At 49.7% G+C, this 16,042-nt stretch overlaps 1 protein-coding gene across 4 annotated transcripts; it reads right to left on the bottom strand.

Annotated features, from left to right (window-relative positions):
- Positions 1-643: 643 nt before the first annotated feature.
- Positions 644-13,255, bottom strand: Tob2 (transducer of ERBB2, 2). 4 transcript variants are annotated; one of them, XM_026405925.2, is made up of 3 exons: positions 13,238-13,255; positions 11,541-11,688; positions 644-4,764 (listed from the first exon to the last, which is right to left on the bottom strand). In XM_026405925.2, the coding sequence occupies exon 3, from the start codon at positions 4,665-4,667 to the stop codon at positions 3,630-3,632; it is 1,038 nt and encodes a 345-aa protein (XP_026261710.2). In that variant the 5' UTR covers positions 4,668-4,764; positions 11,541-11,688; positions 13,238-13,255; the 3' UTR covers positions 644-3,629. The 4 variants fall into 4 exon arrangements, with proteins under 4 accessions (XP_026261710.2, XP_026261709.2, XP_026261708.2 ...); XM_026405924.2 differs by lacking the exon at positions 13,238-13,255 and adding an exon at positions 12,617-13,178; XM_026405923.2 differs by lacking the exon at positions 13,238-13,255 and adding an exon at positions 12,448-12,608.
- Between the last annotated feature and the right edge of the window lie 2,787 nt (positions 13,256-16,042).

The following is a 16,042-nucleotide window of genomic DNA, read 5'->3' as shown; positions in this document are numbered from 1 at the left end:
GCAAAAGGTTCAACAAGTACCTTCACAAATACTCTGGGTCCAGTTGGGCCCAAAGACCTTGGACAGCATTAATGCGCCCTGACTTTGTGAAGAAAAACATGGCCTGAGGTCCTGGGAGAAGGAGGAGGTGGCTGAGATCTCAAAGAAATCAGTGGCAGAAAAGTGGGCTGCTTTCCAATCCTGGGCTCAGACAGGTTGTCACCTCTAAAGCAGCTAGGGAGGTGTCTGGCCCAAGAAAAGGACAGAGAACCCGAGTATCAGGTGTTTGGACAAAACCTGGCTTAGGTGGGCTCTCCTCATTCTGGCCATATCCAAAGAGCAAGTGGCTTGGACAGGCAAATACTATATCTAGAGTAGGCTGGAGATGGACCTCTCCCTCCTTCTCCAAGGAATAGGCAGTTCCTAGCATAGCCACAAAGAGGAACCCCAATCTTAAGGCTCTGCTTCCAGTCCTGGCCCCAGCAACTACCAAACAAGAAAATGTCTATTAGCCTCAAGGAACCTGTCTGCAACATGGAAAAGGACAGTGGTAGTGGGCATACTAAGAAGTCAGTTATGTCCACCCAGGGGTAGGGGTTGGGCTACTGCCATTCTCTCCATCCCAAGAGACCCCATAAACAGAACAAGTTAGGAGCAAGGAAAGGGCTATTATATATCATGCTTTTAATACAAACTTAAAAAAATCTGGAACAATATAAACTGTACAGATTTGATCAATCTTGTTTTTAAACTAAATCTCTAACACACCAATGTCCCATTCCAAAATATTGCACAACATTCTGAATACAAAACACTTGATTGTATTCCTCCTTCACTAAAGAAAAAAAAAGTCATTACCCTGCTCCCCTGGCTCCTCTCCACAGTTGCTTCAATGCCCCCTCCCACTCTTAGGGAGAATTAGAGAATCTATAGCTCCCTGCATTGAGAAAAAGACATCATTCTGGATTGACAGTTTACATTCTTCACAAGATAATCCATCTTTAGATTTGTTCCTGGGAAAGAGGGATAGACAGAGGATGGGGAAAGGGGAGAAAAAGGTTTATTCTCCTCTTTTTTTATTTTAAAGTTTGTTTTCCTGAAAAAATATCAATTTCTCTCCTCTTTTTAAGAAAAAACCTTGAAAAGAAAAAATTACGTTTCTTACGTTAGAAATATACATATATTATATATACCTCTTACATTTTACAAATGTAGCAAATTATTCAATACAAACGGACACCAAAAATGTAAAAAATAAAAAAAAATTTCCTACGAAACCAGGTAAATTAGTGCAGATTTTTGTTTGTTTTCTTAAAAAAAATAAAATTGAAGCAAAAATGCCTAGATTTGAGACGAGACAGACGGAACCAGGCCCAAAAGCCCAGTGTAGGAGCCATGCTCCTGAACACACATTATTCTTCATATTTCAAGAAACAGGAAGGGATTGGTCTCCCCCTCTCCCTGCATATGGTGAAAAATGAGCTGGCCTGGGTGCGGGTGGTACCAGTGTGTGTGTGCACAGGAGGGGCCAGAAGGAGGATAAGGCAGCATCCAACCTTTCCCAGAGAGGAGCTGTCTGCCTGGGCCTGTCACCTGCATGGGAGCTGAGGATGAGGGACAGGGTGACCCAGACTGGGCTGGCCCAAGAGGTCTAGAGGAACAGATGGTGCTGGGCTGAGAAGCCAGGGCCTTGCCCTGATGGGGAGGTAGAGCTGGTGCCCATTATAGGGAGGGAAGGCCGGCAGTGCCTGTCTGGGCCAGACTCACTGCCACAGCAGTACCCACTTGGGGTCCCGGGAAGAATGGAATGGGGTGGGGTACCAGGACTTTGGTGCTTTCTGGTGATGGAGCCCTGATGCCAAGTGCCCCATTACCAAAGCACTGTGGCTCAGAAGCTATGCCATGGATTGGAAAAAACCCTTTCTTCTGCAGAGGAAGGGGAACCAGTGCCCTTCTGTATCCCAAGTACAATGGCTGGGAGGACCACATGCCTGTCCAACCCAGGAGACCACGCCTCATAGCATCAAGGTCCAGGGTAGGCAAGGTAAGGGTAGTGAGGGGGATGACAAGAGAGAAACTAGCAGGTAGGGACACAGATGGAGTGAAATAACACAACCAGAAGACCAATGCAAGGCTCAGGACTGCCAGCGATAGGCACTGACTGACTCCAAATGTGGGTCCTATCTCCCCACCCCCAACTCCCCACCAATGGAACTCAGGTAAGCAGCTCCCATCCTGGGTAAGGTGGCACAACAGGGTCACTGAAGTCTAGGGACTTCTCTTAGGCAACAAAGGCTTGGATATTCCTTCTACCCTTCAGAGCTTATGTGTGTGTGTGAATATATATGTATATATATACATATATATACACACACACACACATATGTATATTGTCTGTGTATATATATATTTTTTCCCTATATATATGTGTTTGTATGTGTGTGTGTATAGTTCTTTTTTTTTCCTTTCTTTTTTTTTTTTCTTTTTGGTCAAAAACAAACAAAAGTGCAGATTCCTCTGCAGTCTGGAAACCAGTTCCTTCTGCAGTGCTTTCCTCTGGGAGTGCCTTAGGCTCAGCCAATGTCACCCCCTCCATACTGCCTTACAAAAAACTGACAACCCACCCCCAGCCCATTCCCCAACCTCATACATAAATAAGCACTTGCTGCAACCCAGAATCACATCCAGAGGGAAGTTTCACATGGCTTGGAATCCTTTAGAACAGGACAGCAAACCACATATACTCACAGGGGTGTACATGTACACACACGTTTACATGTACACACACACACACACACACACACACACACACCCCTTATTCCCACCTCCTAGCCCGCAGCCTCAGGCCCAGGGAAGAAGGGCTGCATTAGAGAAAGAGGCCATGCTTATGAAGGATGCTGGGTGTCCAGAGCCATGATAATCGTCTAGGCCTGGTGGGGTCGGTGGGTGGATGGGGCCACAGCACAGAGATGAAAGGATTTCAACAAGACAAAGTGCAAACCTCCCTGTAGTCACAGACATTAGCTCTTGGGGGAGGGTGTCAAGTGGCTAGCCGGAAACTCCCTGTGGCCCAGCCTGAGAGGGAGTATGGGCTGGGGTCAGACCTATTTGGGTGGCAGGGCCCAAGAAGTCCTGCTGAGGTTGGATGGCTTTGAGTGAGAGGATAGCTGGAGGGCAGGCAGTGAAATGGGCCAGCCTCTCCCTACTTGGGGGGGGTTTGGCCCCAGCTGCAGCTCTTCCTTCCCTGTGAGCTTGGACACACCAATCATAAAGGAGTGTGAAGGAGGGAGGAGGGAACAGGGAGCAGCAATTCACATCTGGACCATTCTTAGCACAGGAAGCCACTAATTAAAGATGTTATATAGAAAACTACATGTAAAAAAAAAAATACAAAACCCAAACCAACCAAATAAATCAGAAGCAGGCAGGAAAACGGTCGGGGTTGGGGGGTTGAGTTAACCACGATTCGGTGCTTCAGGAGCCCCCTCCCACTCCATGCCTGGGCTGGATCTTTTTTCTAGAAGCGAGAGTGAGAAGATTGGAAATATTTTTGTACAGTTTTCTTTTCCTCTTTTTTTTGGCCTTTCCTCTCCTTTCCTTTTTCTTATCTGTGGTCGTGGGTGCTCTTGGCCCTCTGGGTGGAGGAGTGGTCAGTTGGCCAACACAACAGGCTGGAACGGCTGGCTGGGGTATTGCATGGTGTTCAGGTTGTAGCTCAGGCCTTCCACAAAGGGTGTCTTCTCCAGGAAAAGGCTGTTGGTGCCACCTCCAAATACCTGGGCCATATCGAAGCTGCTGCTGTTACAGGTGCTGGCCCCACCACCCGCAAAGGGTGCTGAGGTGCCACTGCCCTGGCCATCAGCCGCATCAAAAAAGAGGCTGGGCGAGCCACCACCATTGTACACGAACTCCTTGGCATTGGGTGAGAGCTGGGACTGAGGGGCCGAGGTGGCTGTGATGAAGTTCAGTGAATGCATAGACAAAGAGAGGCTCTTGTGCTTCAGCAGGTTGTTGGTGGGTGAGCGGACCATGCGAGGCTGCTGCTGTGGTGGCTGCTGGCCACTTGCCCCACTGCTGGCCACGCCCCCACCACTAGATGCCCCACCACCCTTCTTCATCTTGGTAGAGCCAAATTTGGTGGCAGCGAAAGAGGCGGTGGTGAAAGTGATGGGCTGGGCAGAGCGAGGGATGAAGGTGGGGCTGGGTGACTGGCCGAAGGACGGCGAGGGGGAATTGGACAGAGAGCTGTCCTGGCTGCCAATGGGCACAAATACCTGAGCATCAGGGTTGAAGCTGCTCTTGATCTCCTTGTCCAGCTCTGGGGCACCACTGCCCTCACTGTCATCCAGGTACAGCACTTTTACAGCCCCCTTCTCACCAATCTGGTAGGACACTTCAAAAGGGTCAATCCAGACACTCAGTTCCTCAGGCACGTTGGCCCGCACATCCTCCACTGCCAGCCCGCTCCGCTTGGCAGCCAGCTCTACCACAGGGTCCACCATCTCCCCAATGTGGACGCAGCGGAAGCCAGAGCCCTTGAGTGGCTTATCAGGGTACCAGTGGCCTTCATATTTCTTTTTCAAAAGTCGCTCAAGCTCCTCTCCAAACAGGTCTGCCCGGCGCCGGGGCAGCTTGTTGTATAAATAGGAGATGATGAAGTTCAGGGCCACTTTAATCTCTAACTGCATGGTCCTTTCCTAGGCAGAGAATCAGTGCAGGGCACGTGCACAGGCCAAGGGAAGTGGTTGCAGATGTAAGATGGGCAGACTTGGGCTCCAGATGGTTCTGGGAAATGAGAAAGAAGGAGAGGAGTACCATGAATATATATGCAGACAGGTGGAAGTGGCCAAAGACAGACAAAAAAAAAAAACACCAACTCTGGATCAACTACCATTCTACCAGTGGCTGGGTTCAACTATACAATTGTAGACAAGTTACTTCCTTCTGAGCCTTAGATTTCTCACTGGGAAAATGTGTCTGACATGGAGTTGGAGGATATAAATTGCCTTATGCTACACTTGGCAGTAGTAGACACTTGATAAAGTTAGCTATTTTTTTAATAATAAACACATACGGAATGCTGTTTTCCACCATTATGAGAATTTGGTTCCCTGTACGAATGATACACCCCCCACACACACACACACACAACCCAAGCAAAAATAAATAAATGAATAAACCCAGGCTCCTAATTCATCAGAAGAAGGGAAGGACTTTGCTGTCTCTGTAATATCTTGGTGAAGTCATGTCCCCAAACTGTCACAGGCTAAGATGTAAGTTTAAAATTTTTAGTTGTCCTCCTTACATGGAAAGGGATACAGGTCACTGAACATGAAGGAACACTGCCAACTTTTCTCTGGGGCTTGGACTTCAGTCATATCCATCTGTTACCCTGGGCCCCAAGGGTGTGAGGCTTTCAGGCTCAGGCTGGGTTTGCAGAACTGATTTAAGAACTACAGTGTAGGGCTGGGGCTGTAGCTCAGTGGCAGAGCACTTGCCTAGCGTGCGTGAGGCACTGGGTTCAATCCTTAGCGCGCGCGCACACACACACCACACACACACACACACACACACACACACACACACACACGAGCAGCACTGGTGTGGCCTGAGGGAATCTCTGTAGTTTCTGTAGAAGGTGTAAGTGATGAGGATGATGGCAGAAGGAAGAAAATTTCCATTACCCTGTAGTCTCCAGCTGGGGACCCATCATCACTCTGTTTCCCAGGGACTGTCTGACCACCTGTTCTCGGCACTGGATCAGATTTATCAAGTGTTTGGAGATGCTGGAGGAGAAGGCAGCCCAAGATAAACACTCAGATTGTTATTTTGGGACTCTCTCACAGCCAATCCCACTGAGGTCAAAAAAGTTTTACTCCGTAGGTCTGGGCCAGCCTCATGTTTCAGGAACATGATCCTTAAGTCCTAAGAGCTAGTGATTCTATTCTCACTTTCTCCAAAAGGGTGGTTCCTGAACTCATGCTCAGGGAGAAAATAAACTAAAAAAGGGCAATCTTTAAGGGAAGGCAGGTCCAAGACATCTCCCTAACCAGACCTCTGGGCAAGTCTAGGCTGCTGAGCTCAGCACAGAGATGAGACTGATCCATGACCTGTCAAGGGCAACTTCGGTCCTGTGAAAGACTCAGTGTTGGATTGTGATTAAAGTTCCTTCTGGTTTCAGCATGAAGTGTCCAGGTACCAGCTGTAGGCTTGGGGGGTCTTGAGTTTTCTGAACACCTGTCGCAACACACTTCCCTGTTCATTCTTAGACTTGGGCCCTTGGCTCCTAGGAACACTTTTAGGACTAAATCCTCAAGAAAAATATTCTGGGATGAAGGTATCTGAGAAGATGCACTGGATCAATCTAGAGCACCATAGCTCATTTCAGGTCTGAGGAAACAGAGAGGGTCACATGGGGAGTCAGTGACTGGTCCCTCTCCCAAGCCTGCCCAAAGAATGCTCAGTACTCAGGAAACCCTGGTTTCCTCTTCATCCCAGCCTCCAAAAGACTTTGATCTTTGATCTGTAAATTTCTTCAAATGTCTATTCATGATTAAGACAGATCATTTCCAGGGTTTCGGTTTCTTTGTTCTTTTTTTTTTTTTTTTTTTAAATGGTGCTGGGGATTGAACCCAGGACCTTGTGCATGTGAGGTAAGCACTCTACCAACTAAGTGATATCCCCAGCCCCTTTAGATTTAAAGAGAAGAATGGTAAAAAGGGACTTCTGTTTCTGAAGATTGGTTCATCACCAGATACAAAGTTAGCTATACGACCATGGGACTCCTCCCAAGAATGGTGGCTTAAAAAAAAAAAAAAATAGTGTCTTGCTATTTTGCCTAGGCTGACCTTTAACCTCCAGGGCTCAAGTGATCCTGAGTAGCTGGGACTATAGATGTACAACATCATACCAGGCTTAAGAATGGAGGTTTGAGTCAGGAATGGTGGCACCCACCTCTATTCCCAGCAACTCGGGAGGCTGAGGCAGGAGGATCACAAGTTCAAGACCAGCTTTGGCAATTTGGCAAGACCATGTTCTCATAATAAAATGAAAAGGGGGCTGGGATTATGGCTCAGCGGTAGAGTGCTTGCCTAGCACACGAGAGGCCCTGGGTTCAATCCTCGGCACCACATAAAAATAAATAAAAAATTAAGATATTGTGTCCAACTACAACTAAAAAATAAATATTTAAATGAAAATAAAAATAAATTAAAAATAAATAAAATAAAATGAAAAGGGCCAGATGTGGTGGTGTTCCACTGTAGTCCCAGTGACTGAGGATGCTTGAGGCAGAGGAGTACAAGTTTGAGGTTAGCCTTAGCAACTTAAGTAAGATCCTGTCTCAAAATAAAAAATAAAATGGGCTTAGGGATGTGTGGTTCAGTGGTTAAGCACCTCTGGGATCAATCCCTGGGACCAAAAATAAATGAAGGTAGAACAGCCCTGGGTTTAACCTCCAAGCATAACAAAACAAAACAAACAAAAAGGTCATCATGGTGAACTAGAGTTATTCAACATGGAGGAAACAAAAAATGTGAAGAAAGTTGGCATCAGATCCCAAGAATGGGCTTGGAGTTAAAGCCAGTGTTTTCAAAGAGTTTTGAAAAGTAAAACGATTTGAAGTCAACATATGACACTTCTCCTAAGGCATACTATGGCCTCTTAAAATGTGCCTCTTGGTATTCTACCCAGACCAAAGAAAGGACTTCTATGCCTTTCTAGGCCTACTCAAACTTGACTGTATAATTGCCTTCCAAATAAACAGCCCCAAACAGTTCAGCCTCAAAATGGGAGCATTTTAAGTGCAGGCCAAAGTCATTGGGAAATAGGCCTCCCACCCAATATACAATAGAACCACTGTCATCAGCCCTGCCTACTGAACCATTTTCTGCAGCATAAGCAACTAAAGCTGCACACCAATTTATACCTCAGTGATGTTGCTGCACAAATAAGGAAGTGTATAATGCTACCTTTGCCTCTTTAACTGGAGAACAGGCCAGGCCAGATGGTTGTGGGGTGGAACCTTACAAAAATGCTGGATGACCAGAATGAGATTTTATGCTCTATCAGCTCAGGCTCTAATTTTGACTTCAAGAAGCTTATGGGACAGGATTAAAGCACTGGTGCTATCTTGTCTTCAGCTAAAGATAAGTGTGATCACTGGATGAGTTCTTTATTTTATTTTTTTTACAAAGCTATGGACAATTTCTAGAGCTTCTATATAAAATATTTATGGGGGCTGGGGATGTGGCTCAGCGGTAGCGCGCTCGCCTGGCATGCGTGCGGCCCAGGTTCGATCCTCAGCACCACATACAAACAAAGATGTTGTGTCCGCCGATAACTAAAAAATAAAATATTAAAATTTAAAAAAAAAAAAAAAAAAAAAAAAAAAAATATTTATGAAAGTGTGGTAGAGTGCTTAGAAATACCTATCCTTCAATAAAAGGAACAGGTAGATTTGTTAAGCTGCAGAAAATTCTTGAAATCTTTTTCAACTAAAAGGCTTCAGAAAGGTGGCAAAAAAGCATATGTGTGTTTGTGTGTGTGGGGATAAATTTTTAATAGCAAAATCTCCACTTCTGACAGTGTATTAAAATTACAAATGCAATTTCTGTCTAGTTTCTCCAAGAATTTTATCCTCCTTGTGGTGGCGCAAGCCTGTAATCCCAGGGACTCTGGAGGCTGAGGCAGGACTGCAAGTTGAAAGTCAGCCTCAGCAACTCAGTGAGACACTGTCTTAAAATAAAAATAAAACATTAAAAAGGGGTGGGGTATACGGCTTAGTGGTTAAGGGTCCCCAAGTTCAATTTCTCCTACAAAACACACACACACACAACCAATCTCATCCTCCTGAATTTGCTTACTTTCAGCCACAAGGTTAAACCTGGATTCAGATCCCTTTGCTGACTTGTGTTTTAAACAGTAAGTTTATAGGCAAAGATGTGGGGAGACGCTGAAGGAGGCCTCGGTCTACACAGATTCCAAAGAGGACTATTGTACAGAAATCCCGATCCCCTTATTGTGGATGGAACCCAGGGCCTCGCACATGCTAGGCAAGCACTCTACCATTGAGATACACCCTAGGCCCTTTTAACTTTACTCTGCAACACGGTCTGGCTAAATTGCCCAGGCTGGACTCAAATTTGCAGACCTTTGGGCTTTAGCAAGGATTACAGGGAGACAAGCTCTTTTTGTTGTTGTTGTTCTTAGTTATACATGACAGTAGAATATTTTGAAATATCTATACAAGCATGGAGTATATCTTATTCTAATAAGAAAGAGAAGCAAGTTTTTAACAAAAAAACAGTTGTTTTTAAAAAGGGTTGAAGGGACAATGGTGAAAGAATCCACTGGGCCCCAAATCTATAAAAATATCCAGGCACCTGAAACCCTTAACACTGACATCACCCCACAATCAAGCACTATAGGATGCTTTGGATTTGAGCAAGGCCAGAGAGAGGGCAGCCAGCCCTGGGGTCCCGACAGTCTGCAGAGCGCAGGTCACCGCAAGGCCCCGCCCCACCGGCGGTCCCTAAGCAGCGGCCTGACGGGCGCGTGGGCTGAACGTTTCCAGGGCTGGTGCTGACCACGCCCTGCTGGGTCTCACTCCCACCCACCCCAAACGTGGCTCGGGCATCACTGGGCGCGACCCGCAGGGCTCTCCCAAGGAAGGGCGCGCCTGCCTCCCCGGCCTCGGAGGCCGGCGCGCTCTGCACTCTGGGAGCCGCAGCGCCCAGGCCGTCCGGGCGCGCGCGGACGCGTGACCTACTTCTGCGCACACTACACTTCCCTGCGCGCTCCGCGGGCCGGTCGGCCGGCCCAACCACGCATGCCCGGCAGGGGGACCTGGCCGAGGGTCGGAGCCGAGGAAAAGTTTCTGACGCACATGCGCACTGCGCGGCGGTCGCCCCCTCCCATCGCAAGACAGTTCGTCCAAATCAACCCACTAGGCCAGCTCGCGGTTCATACCACCCACCGCGTCCGTAAGAAGGGCAGAACTTCCCCCATCTCTCTCCAGTGCCTCCGAAGACTGCTGAATTAGGGACCTGCTTCCAATGAGTTTTTCTGGGAGAAAGGAGTGGGCTGGGATAGACAAGGCCTCGCCCTCCCACCCCCACCCCTGCCGCTGAATCTGAATTCCAAGGGTGGACAGCCACTGTCTGGGGTTGCTGTAAGGACTGACGGTGGACTCAAAGAGAAAGGAGCCTTTTCCACTTAATGCCCAGTAGGCTCGGCTCCAGCACCCCACAGTCAGGAAAGGAAAAGCAGGAACTGGACCCAGTTCTGTCGGCAATCAGAAGGCCCAACGTCAGGGGGGCTCAAACCTTACCCACTTCTAATCCAAGTCTGAAAAAGGATTTCCAGGGAAATGGGGAAGGTTCTCAGCTGGGAAGGAAAAACTGCAATCGGAAACCTGAACACCTAATTTAAAATTCTGTGTGAGGCTCCTCCCACTGCAAGGGCTACTCTAGGACCAGATCCTCTGCAAAGCTTCCCTACAGGGTGTTAAACCTCCCTAATCCGGCCTCCCACACAAGCTGCTTTTCTCAATGCTTGGGAGAGGGAAGGGGGCAGGCGACAAGAAAGCAAGAGGGATATTTTTCTACTGAGAAACAAATGAGGGACCTACTCCCAGGTGGGGTGGGTAGGAAGGTAAAAAACAATAGGTTGGACAATGAGAAGGCACCCAAGACCCTGTCTGCTGGTCCTCAAGTTGAAGCCCCGCGTGTGGGGTTCGCGTGTGGGGTTCGGTTGCTCCAAGGGGAGGAGAGGGTCAGCCGGCTGTGCCTTCCATTTGCTCCCTCCCTCCTCCCCAGATACCTGGTCAAGGGCACACAATCCATTCTCTGGACTGGAAAAGGAGTTTAGGAGTAGGGCCCTTCTTCCCAGGGACCCTATGTAGATCAAGTAGAATCCACTAGCTGGCATAGTCCTACTGGTACTTTTTTACGCGCAGTTTTCCCTTTAAGCCAAGAAGATAAAGATTTCAAGCTGAAATGAATTCTGGCTGAGTGGTTCAAGGACAGTTCCCTCTAATCGGTCTCATCCCCAAGAAAGGGTGTTCAACCTTCATCCTTCAGGCTCCACAGAACCAGAAATAAACCATATTAATTAGCAACCCCATTCCATGCACACGGGAAAAGCAGAAAAAGGCCTGGATCTCCTTCCTTCCTCTCATTTATTTAACGGTGGCAGTGGGAGGTATGTTTCTTTGGGGAACAAGGAAAATCTAGCGAGTATCTGGGATATAAGAACTGGGGGAGGAGGAAGGGAAGAAATGCACTCCATCCAGGAGAGGCCACTCTTCCACCTGGGAGAGAAGGAGGCTCTTGGGTACCTCAGGATCAGAGACAGGGTAGAGGAGCAAGGGGAAAATGTGGGCGGTTCTAAAAGGAAGATAGAAGGGGCGAGGAAAATGCTGGCCGGGCGGGGGAGGGGGTGACAGCGACGTGGAGTGTCCAGCAAAGCCAAGAGCCGGAGCAAGGGCGGGGTGGGGCAGGCTGTCCAGCCGGTGGGTGTCAGGGTGCCCCCCCCCCCGGTTCGCATGCCCCAGCACTCACTCGGGTCTCCGCGGCGGCGGGATGGGCTGCCGGTCGCCAGGTGTCTTCTCCTGCCAGGGTGGTCCTGGGCCCGGGGCAGAGGTCGCTTTCCCTGCTTTCTCCGGCGCTGCGAGGCCGGGGGCCGATGTGTCCTTTTCGTCGTTGAGGGCTGGGAGCAAGGAGGAGGTTACGGGCTATAACTCCTAATATAATTCTTTCAGCTTTTTTGGAGGTCGGACTCGGCGGCAGGGGCGGACGGACCGCGGGCAGGCCGGCCCGCGGCAACAACACTAGGATGGCCGCCCAGAGGGTGGCTCGCGTCGCGGGGCGGAGGACGGACTGCTGTAGTTGGCGGACGACCTGGCCCTCCTGGCCCCGCGTCGCCCGAGCCACTAGCTTTTCTCTGCGCACGACCCGCACCCTCCCGCGCCCCGGCCAGAAGTGAGCAAAGTCAATGAAAAGTTTCACCCTTAGCAACCCTGCGCACGGATCCGACTTCCCCACCCCTGCGTGATGCGTCCCTCCGCCGGCGGGGCGGGGCTGGGCGTCCGGCCGGGACTACTTCCCTGCCGGCCCGCGGCTTAACCCTGCCGGCCCCGTAGCCGGCTGGGCGTGGGACGCTGGCAGAGGCTGCGGGAGTCTCTCTTCTAAACCCTCTCGTGTCGCCACCTCCTCGGCCTGGCTGTCTGTCTTCCCTTCCCCATCACAACACTGCCATGCCGTATTTTCTTGCAGCCCCAAGCCACTCTCTGAGCTCGTGCTTAGCGTGTAAGGAGCATCCCCAGGTAGACGGGGAGCTCCGTGAGGGCAGGCACCGGGCTGAGACACGGTGGGCGCTCACTCCGGCTGCTGGACGGTGGCTGTCGGGGGTGGGGCGGGCACAGCTTGCCCCAGGAAGCTCTCCCCTAACCTCCGACCCTGCACCTACCGGGGCGCCGGCAGTACGCAAGTTTACGTTTGTCCGAATTATTTCCCACCGAGGCTACTTTGGCGCGCCCCTCCAGCTCTAGGCGCCTGTCCCCCCACGCTCGCCCAGTTGCGACCTCCTTGGGTGAGAGATCTAGGGGCACCTCTTGAGCTCTGGAAAGGTTTCGGACCTGAACTCGCATTGGCCTGAGTTTTCCGAGCGCGGCTCGCCTCGTCGTCGGACGCGAAAAGTCGAGAGGAGGGCGAGGGGGAATGGGGCCTGGGGCACGCTGTTGGGGATGAAGAGGCCGATGGCCTACAGCTGAGTAACCTCTTGACACCAGGTTCCCCGTGCAGGGAGAGGGCCTGCTCCACGCAGACGCGCAAGCGCCGCCCCCCAGCCGACGCTCCAGTTGGCTCTCTCCAGCCGGCGACCCCTACGAGGGCTAGGAGAGCCACGCTAATTCTAGGAATAGCCCCGCGGAGTGGTGTGGTGCCTGCCCCAAGATAGGCGCGACGGGCGCGCACACCCGACAGTCCCTCAGGCGGCGGAGCAAGACTTTCCGAACCCGGGATGGGGGGCGTCCGGGCCCTCTGCCGGGATCTCGGCGGTGCAGACCACTCTGCCTCTTTGTGACAGTGTGGGGCAGAGTAGGGGGTAGGGACGTCTGTGTCCGGTGAGGTCAGGCGGACAGGACTGCCGGACTGCGAGGTCCGGAGCCCTGGGTGGGGATGTTTGCGCAGGAGTCTACTCCCTCCTCTGCCCACTCCCCAATACTCCCCCCCCCCCCGCCTTTATTCTTATTCCTGACCGTTCTGGACCAACGGCAGCCTCCGAACCCACGTGGGGTGGTGAGATCGGAAAGTTTCCAGTTACGGTTTGCATTTTATTTTCCTTGATCACTTTTTTTGGCAAGGACAGAACGCCAGCGTGGGGGTTTAAATGTATTCTCCTTGACAGCGGCAGAGAAACGTCGGGCTGGAGGGCAAACTCCACTGAGACGGGGAGGCGGGAGGGAGCCAGAGGGCGACAGCCACCATCCCCCACATTCAGAGCGCTCCACCCCGGGACACCTCCAGGGACTACTTGCCTCTTGCGTCAGCGAGTTGCAGCGCGTCATACACACGCCCCTCCGCCTTTCCTCGCTTCACCCGCCCCTTCTTTCTCCTCCCCTCCCCAGTTCGCGCGTTCACAACGGCAGCGAGATTCAGCCCACCACTGGTACCCAAGCACCGAAAGCTAAAAATATAGCAGGCATGTTAGCAACAGCCTTTTCATTGGCTGGCGGGTGGGCAGAGGCGGCTTCGGGTTGGGTTTTGGATATAACCGCTGAGACTGCGCCCTGGGGAGGGTGCCTTTTGAGCAGTGGGGCACGGCAAAGCTTGCTGGTATTTGTAGTCAGTAATTACTGCCTTGGAAATAGATGGGTTTAGGTCCCATTTCTGCTACCATGAGATCTTGATTTAATGCAACAAGCTTTTTTTTTTTTAAATAATTTTATTTTTTAAGATTTTTTTTTGAGAGAGAAGATTTTAATATTTATTCATCGGCGGACACAACATCTTTGTTTGTATGTGGTGCTGAGGATCAAACCCCAGCCGCACGTGTGCCAGGCGAGCGCGCTACCGCTTGAGCCACATCCCCAGCCCCTGAAGTATTCTTTCCCTCATCACCTGTCACTCACATGACAATTGCTCATCTGTCAGACACAGCTCACCAGCATTGAAACCAACACCCACTGTCCACCACCTAAGCAGAGCTGCTCTCTTTTCTGAGTGTACGTAGCCCATAATTCCAGTAGCACATGCTGGGCGAGCGCGCTACCGCTTGAGCCACATCCCTAGCCCTAATGCAACAAGTTTTACTTCATCAAACCTTAAGTTTTCTCAGGTATAAAAGTGGAGATCATGTGGAGAATTATCCTGTATGTAAAGCCTGGATCAAATAGGTTTTTTTTTTTCCCCCTTCTTTCCTATACAAGGGATCGAACCCAGGGGAACATCCTTTTTTTTTTTTTTGAGCGGCATGAGGCGGGGAGGGTCTCGTTAAATTGTTGAGACTGGCTTGAACTTGTGATCCTCCAGAACCGCTGGGATTGCAGGCCTTCGCCACCGCACCCCACTCGAATAGTTTAGAATAGTTTAACTTCAAACATTTTGACCAACTTGCATCCTTCCTGCCCTGCACTTACTTGGTGTGCATGCCCCAGGGGAAAACTTTTCAGGGCCTAAGGATGAAAAAGGTGAGGGTGAGTTGGAAAGAGTTGCCCCAGGGTATTATAGGAAGGAGAACCGAGTCCTTAAAAAACAGGAGATGCTGTGGCACACGCCTGTATCCCAGCAGCTCCGGAAGCTGAGGCAGGAGGATCCGGAATTCAAAGTCAGCCTCAGCAAAAGCGAGGTGCTGAGCAATTCAGTGAGACCCTGTCTCTAAAAAAAAAATACAAAATAGGGCTGGGGATGTGGCTCAGTGGTCCAGTGCCCCTGAGTTCAATCCCCAGTACCCAAAAATAAACAAACAAACAAACAAACAAACAGGAGACCTCATGCTGAGGGAGGGCAGACTAAGAGGGAAGGCTATACAGTATCTGCGTGTTAGAGCTTTTATATGAACCTGTCTTACTGTACTGGAATGCCAGCACTAAGCAACATCACTAAGACAAAACGGAGAAGAACTGGAACTGTGGGTAAAGTGTTAGCATATAAAGGAAAAGATAAAATAGAGAGGGAAAAAAGTTAATCACCCTTCTTAAGTGCTGATGTCTCCATCTAGCATGTGATGAGGTGGAAGTTTTTCTCTTCCCATCATGTGACTTCACCTTGCTTACTTGTGAGCTGAATTCCTCAAGCATTCCAGATTCCCCTCCCATTTTGAATAATTATATATCTAAAGGTACACACCATGCTTTCAAAAATGGTGAATTTTAGAAGCAAGTGTGTAGAGGGTGGGGATAACTCTCCTGAGAATAAAGCAAGTTATGCCAGATGTTTTGGTGTCAGTGACAAGTCAGGTTGGTCATAATTGACCCCAATTAACTCTCAGGATGATTCACTCTCTCATCCACACATGCCAGGATGTGAAATTTTGCATTGTTTCTTTGAAGTTGTCCAAGAAACTCCATGTCTCAGTTTGATTCTTTGGATCCACTGCTGCAGCTGGGCAAGAGCACACAGCCACAACAGAAACTGACTTTGGGAAGTGATTGGCTGATGAGGAAAATGGTTTGCCAGTTACCCACCAAGACTGTGAATTCTAGTAAACAAGGTGAGGGAACAAGTTTGCCTTTGCTAAGACACTAAAATTCAGTGTTCAAATAAAGTAATATTTTAGCCTTGGTGGAAGCTACTTGGGGATAGAGTTGATAAGGAACTGAATATCTAAGAAAAGATGGATGGGCTGGTGATGTGGCTCAAGCGGTAGCGTGCTCGCCTAGCTTGCCTGCGGCCCAGGTTCGATCCTCAGCACCACATACAATCGAAGATGTTGTGTCCGCCGAGAACTAAGAAAAAGTAAATAAATGTTAAAATTCTCTCTCTCTCACTCTCTCTTTAAAAAAAAAAAAAAAGGAAATAATTTCAGTTTTTAAGGCAGGAAATTTCCAACCAAGGCAAAGAGT

Source organism: Urocitellus parryii, chromosome 5, assembly GCF_045843805.1.
Source record: "Urocitellus parryii isolate mUroPar1 chromosome 5, mUroPar1.hap1, whole genome shotgun sequence".
NCBI classification, from domain to species: Eukaryota; Metazoa; Chordata; class Mammalia; order Rodentia; family Sciuridae; genus Urocitellus; species Urocitellus parryii.
The sequence above is the reverse complement of the archived record's forward strand: the minus strand, read 5'-3'. Positions and strand labels throughout refer to the sequence as shown.

Bases quoted from the DNA above. Each gene is read 5' to 3' on its own strand.
- Tob2 (XM_026405925.2), bottom strand. From the start codon at position 4,667: ATGCAGTTAGAGATTAAAGTGGCCCTGAACTTCATCATCTCCTATTTA.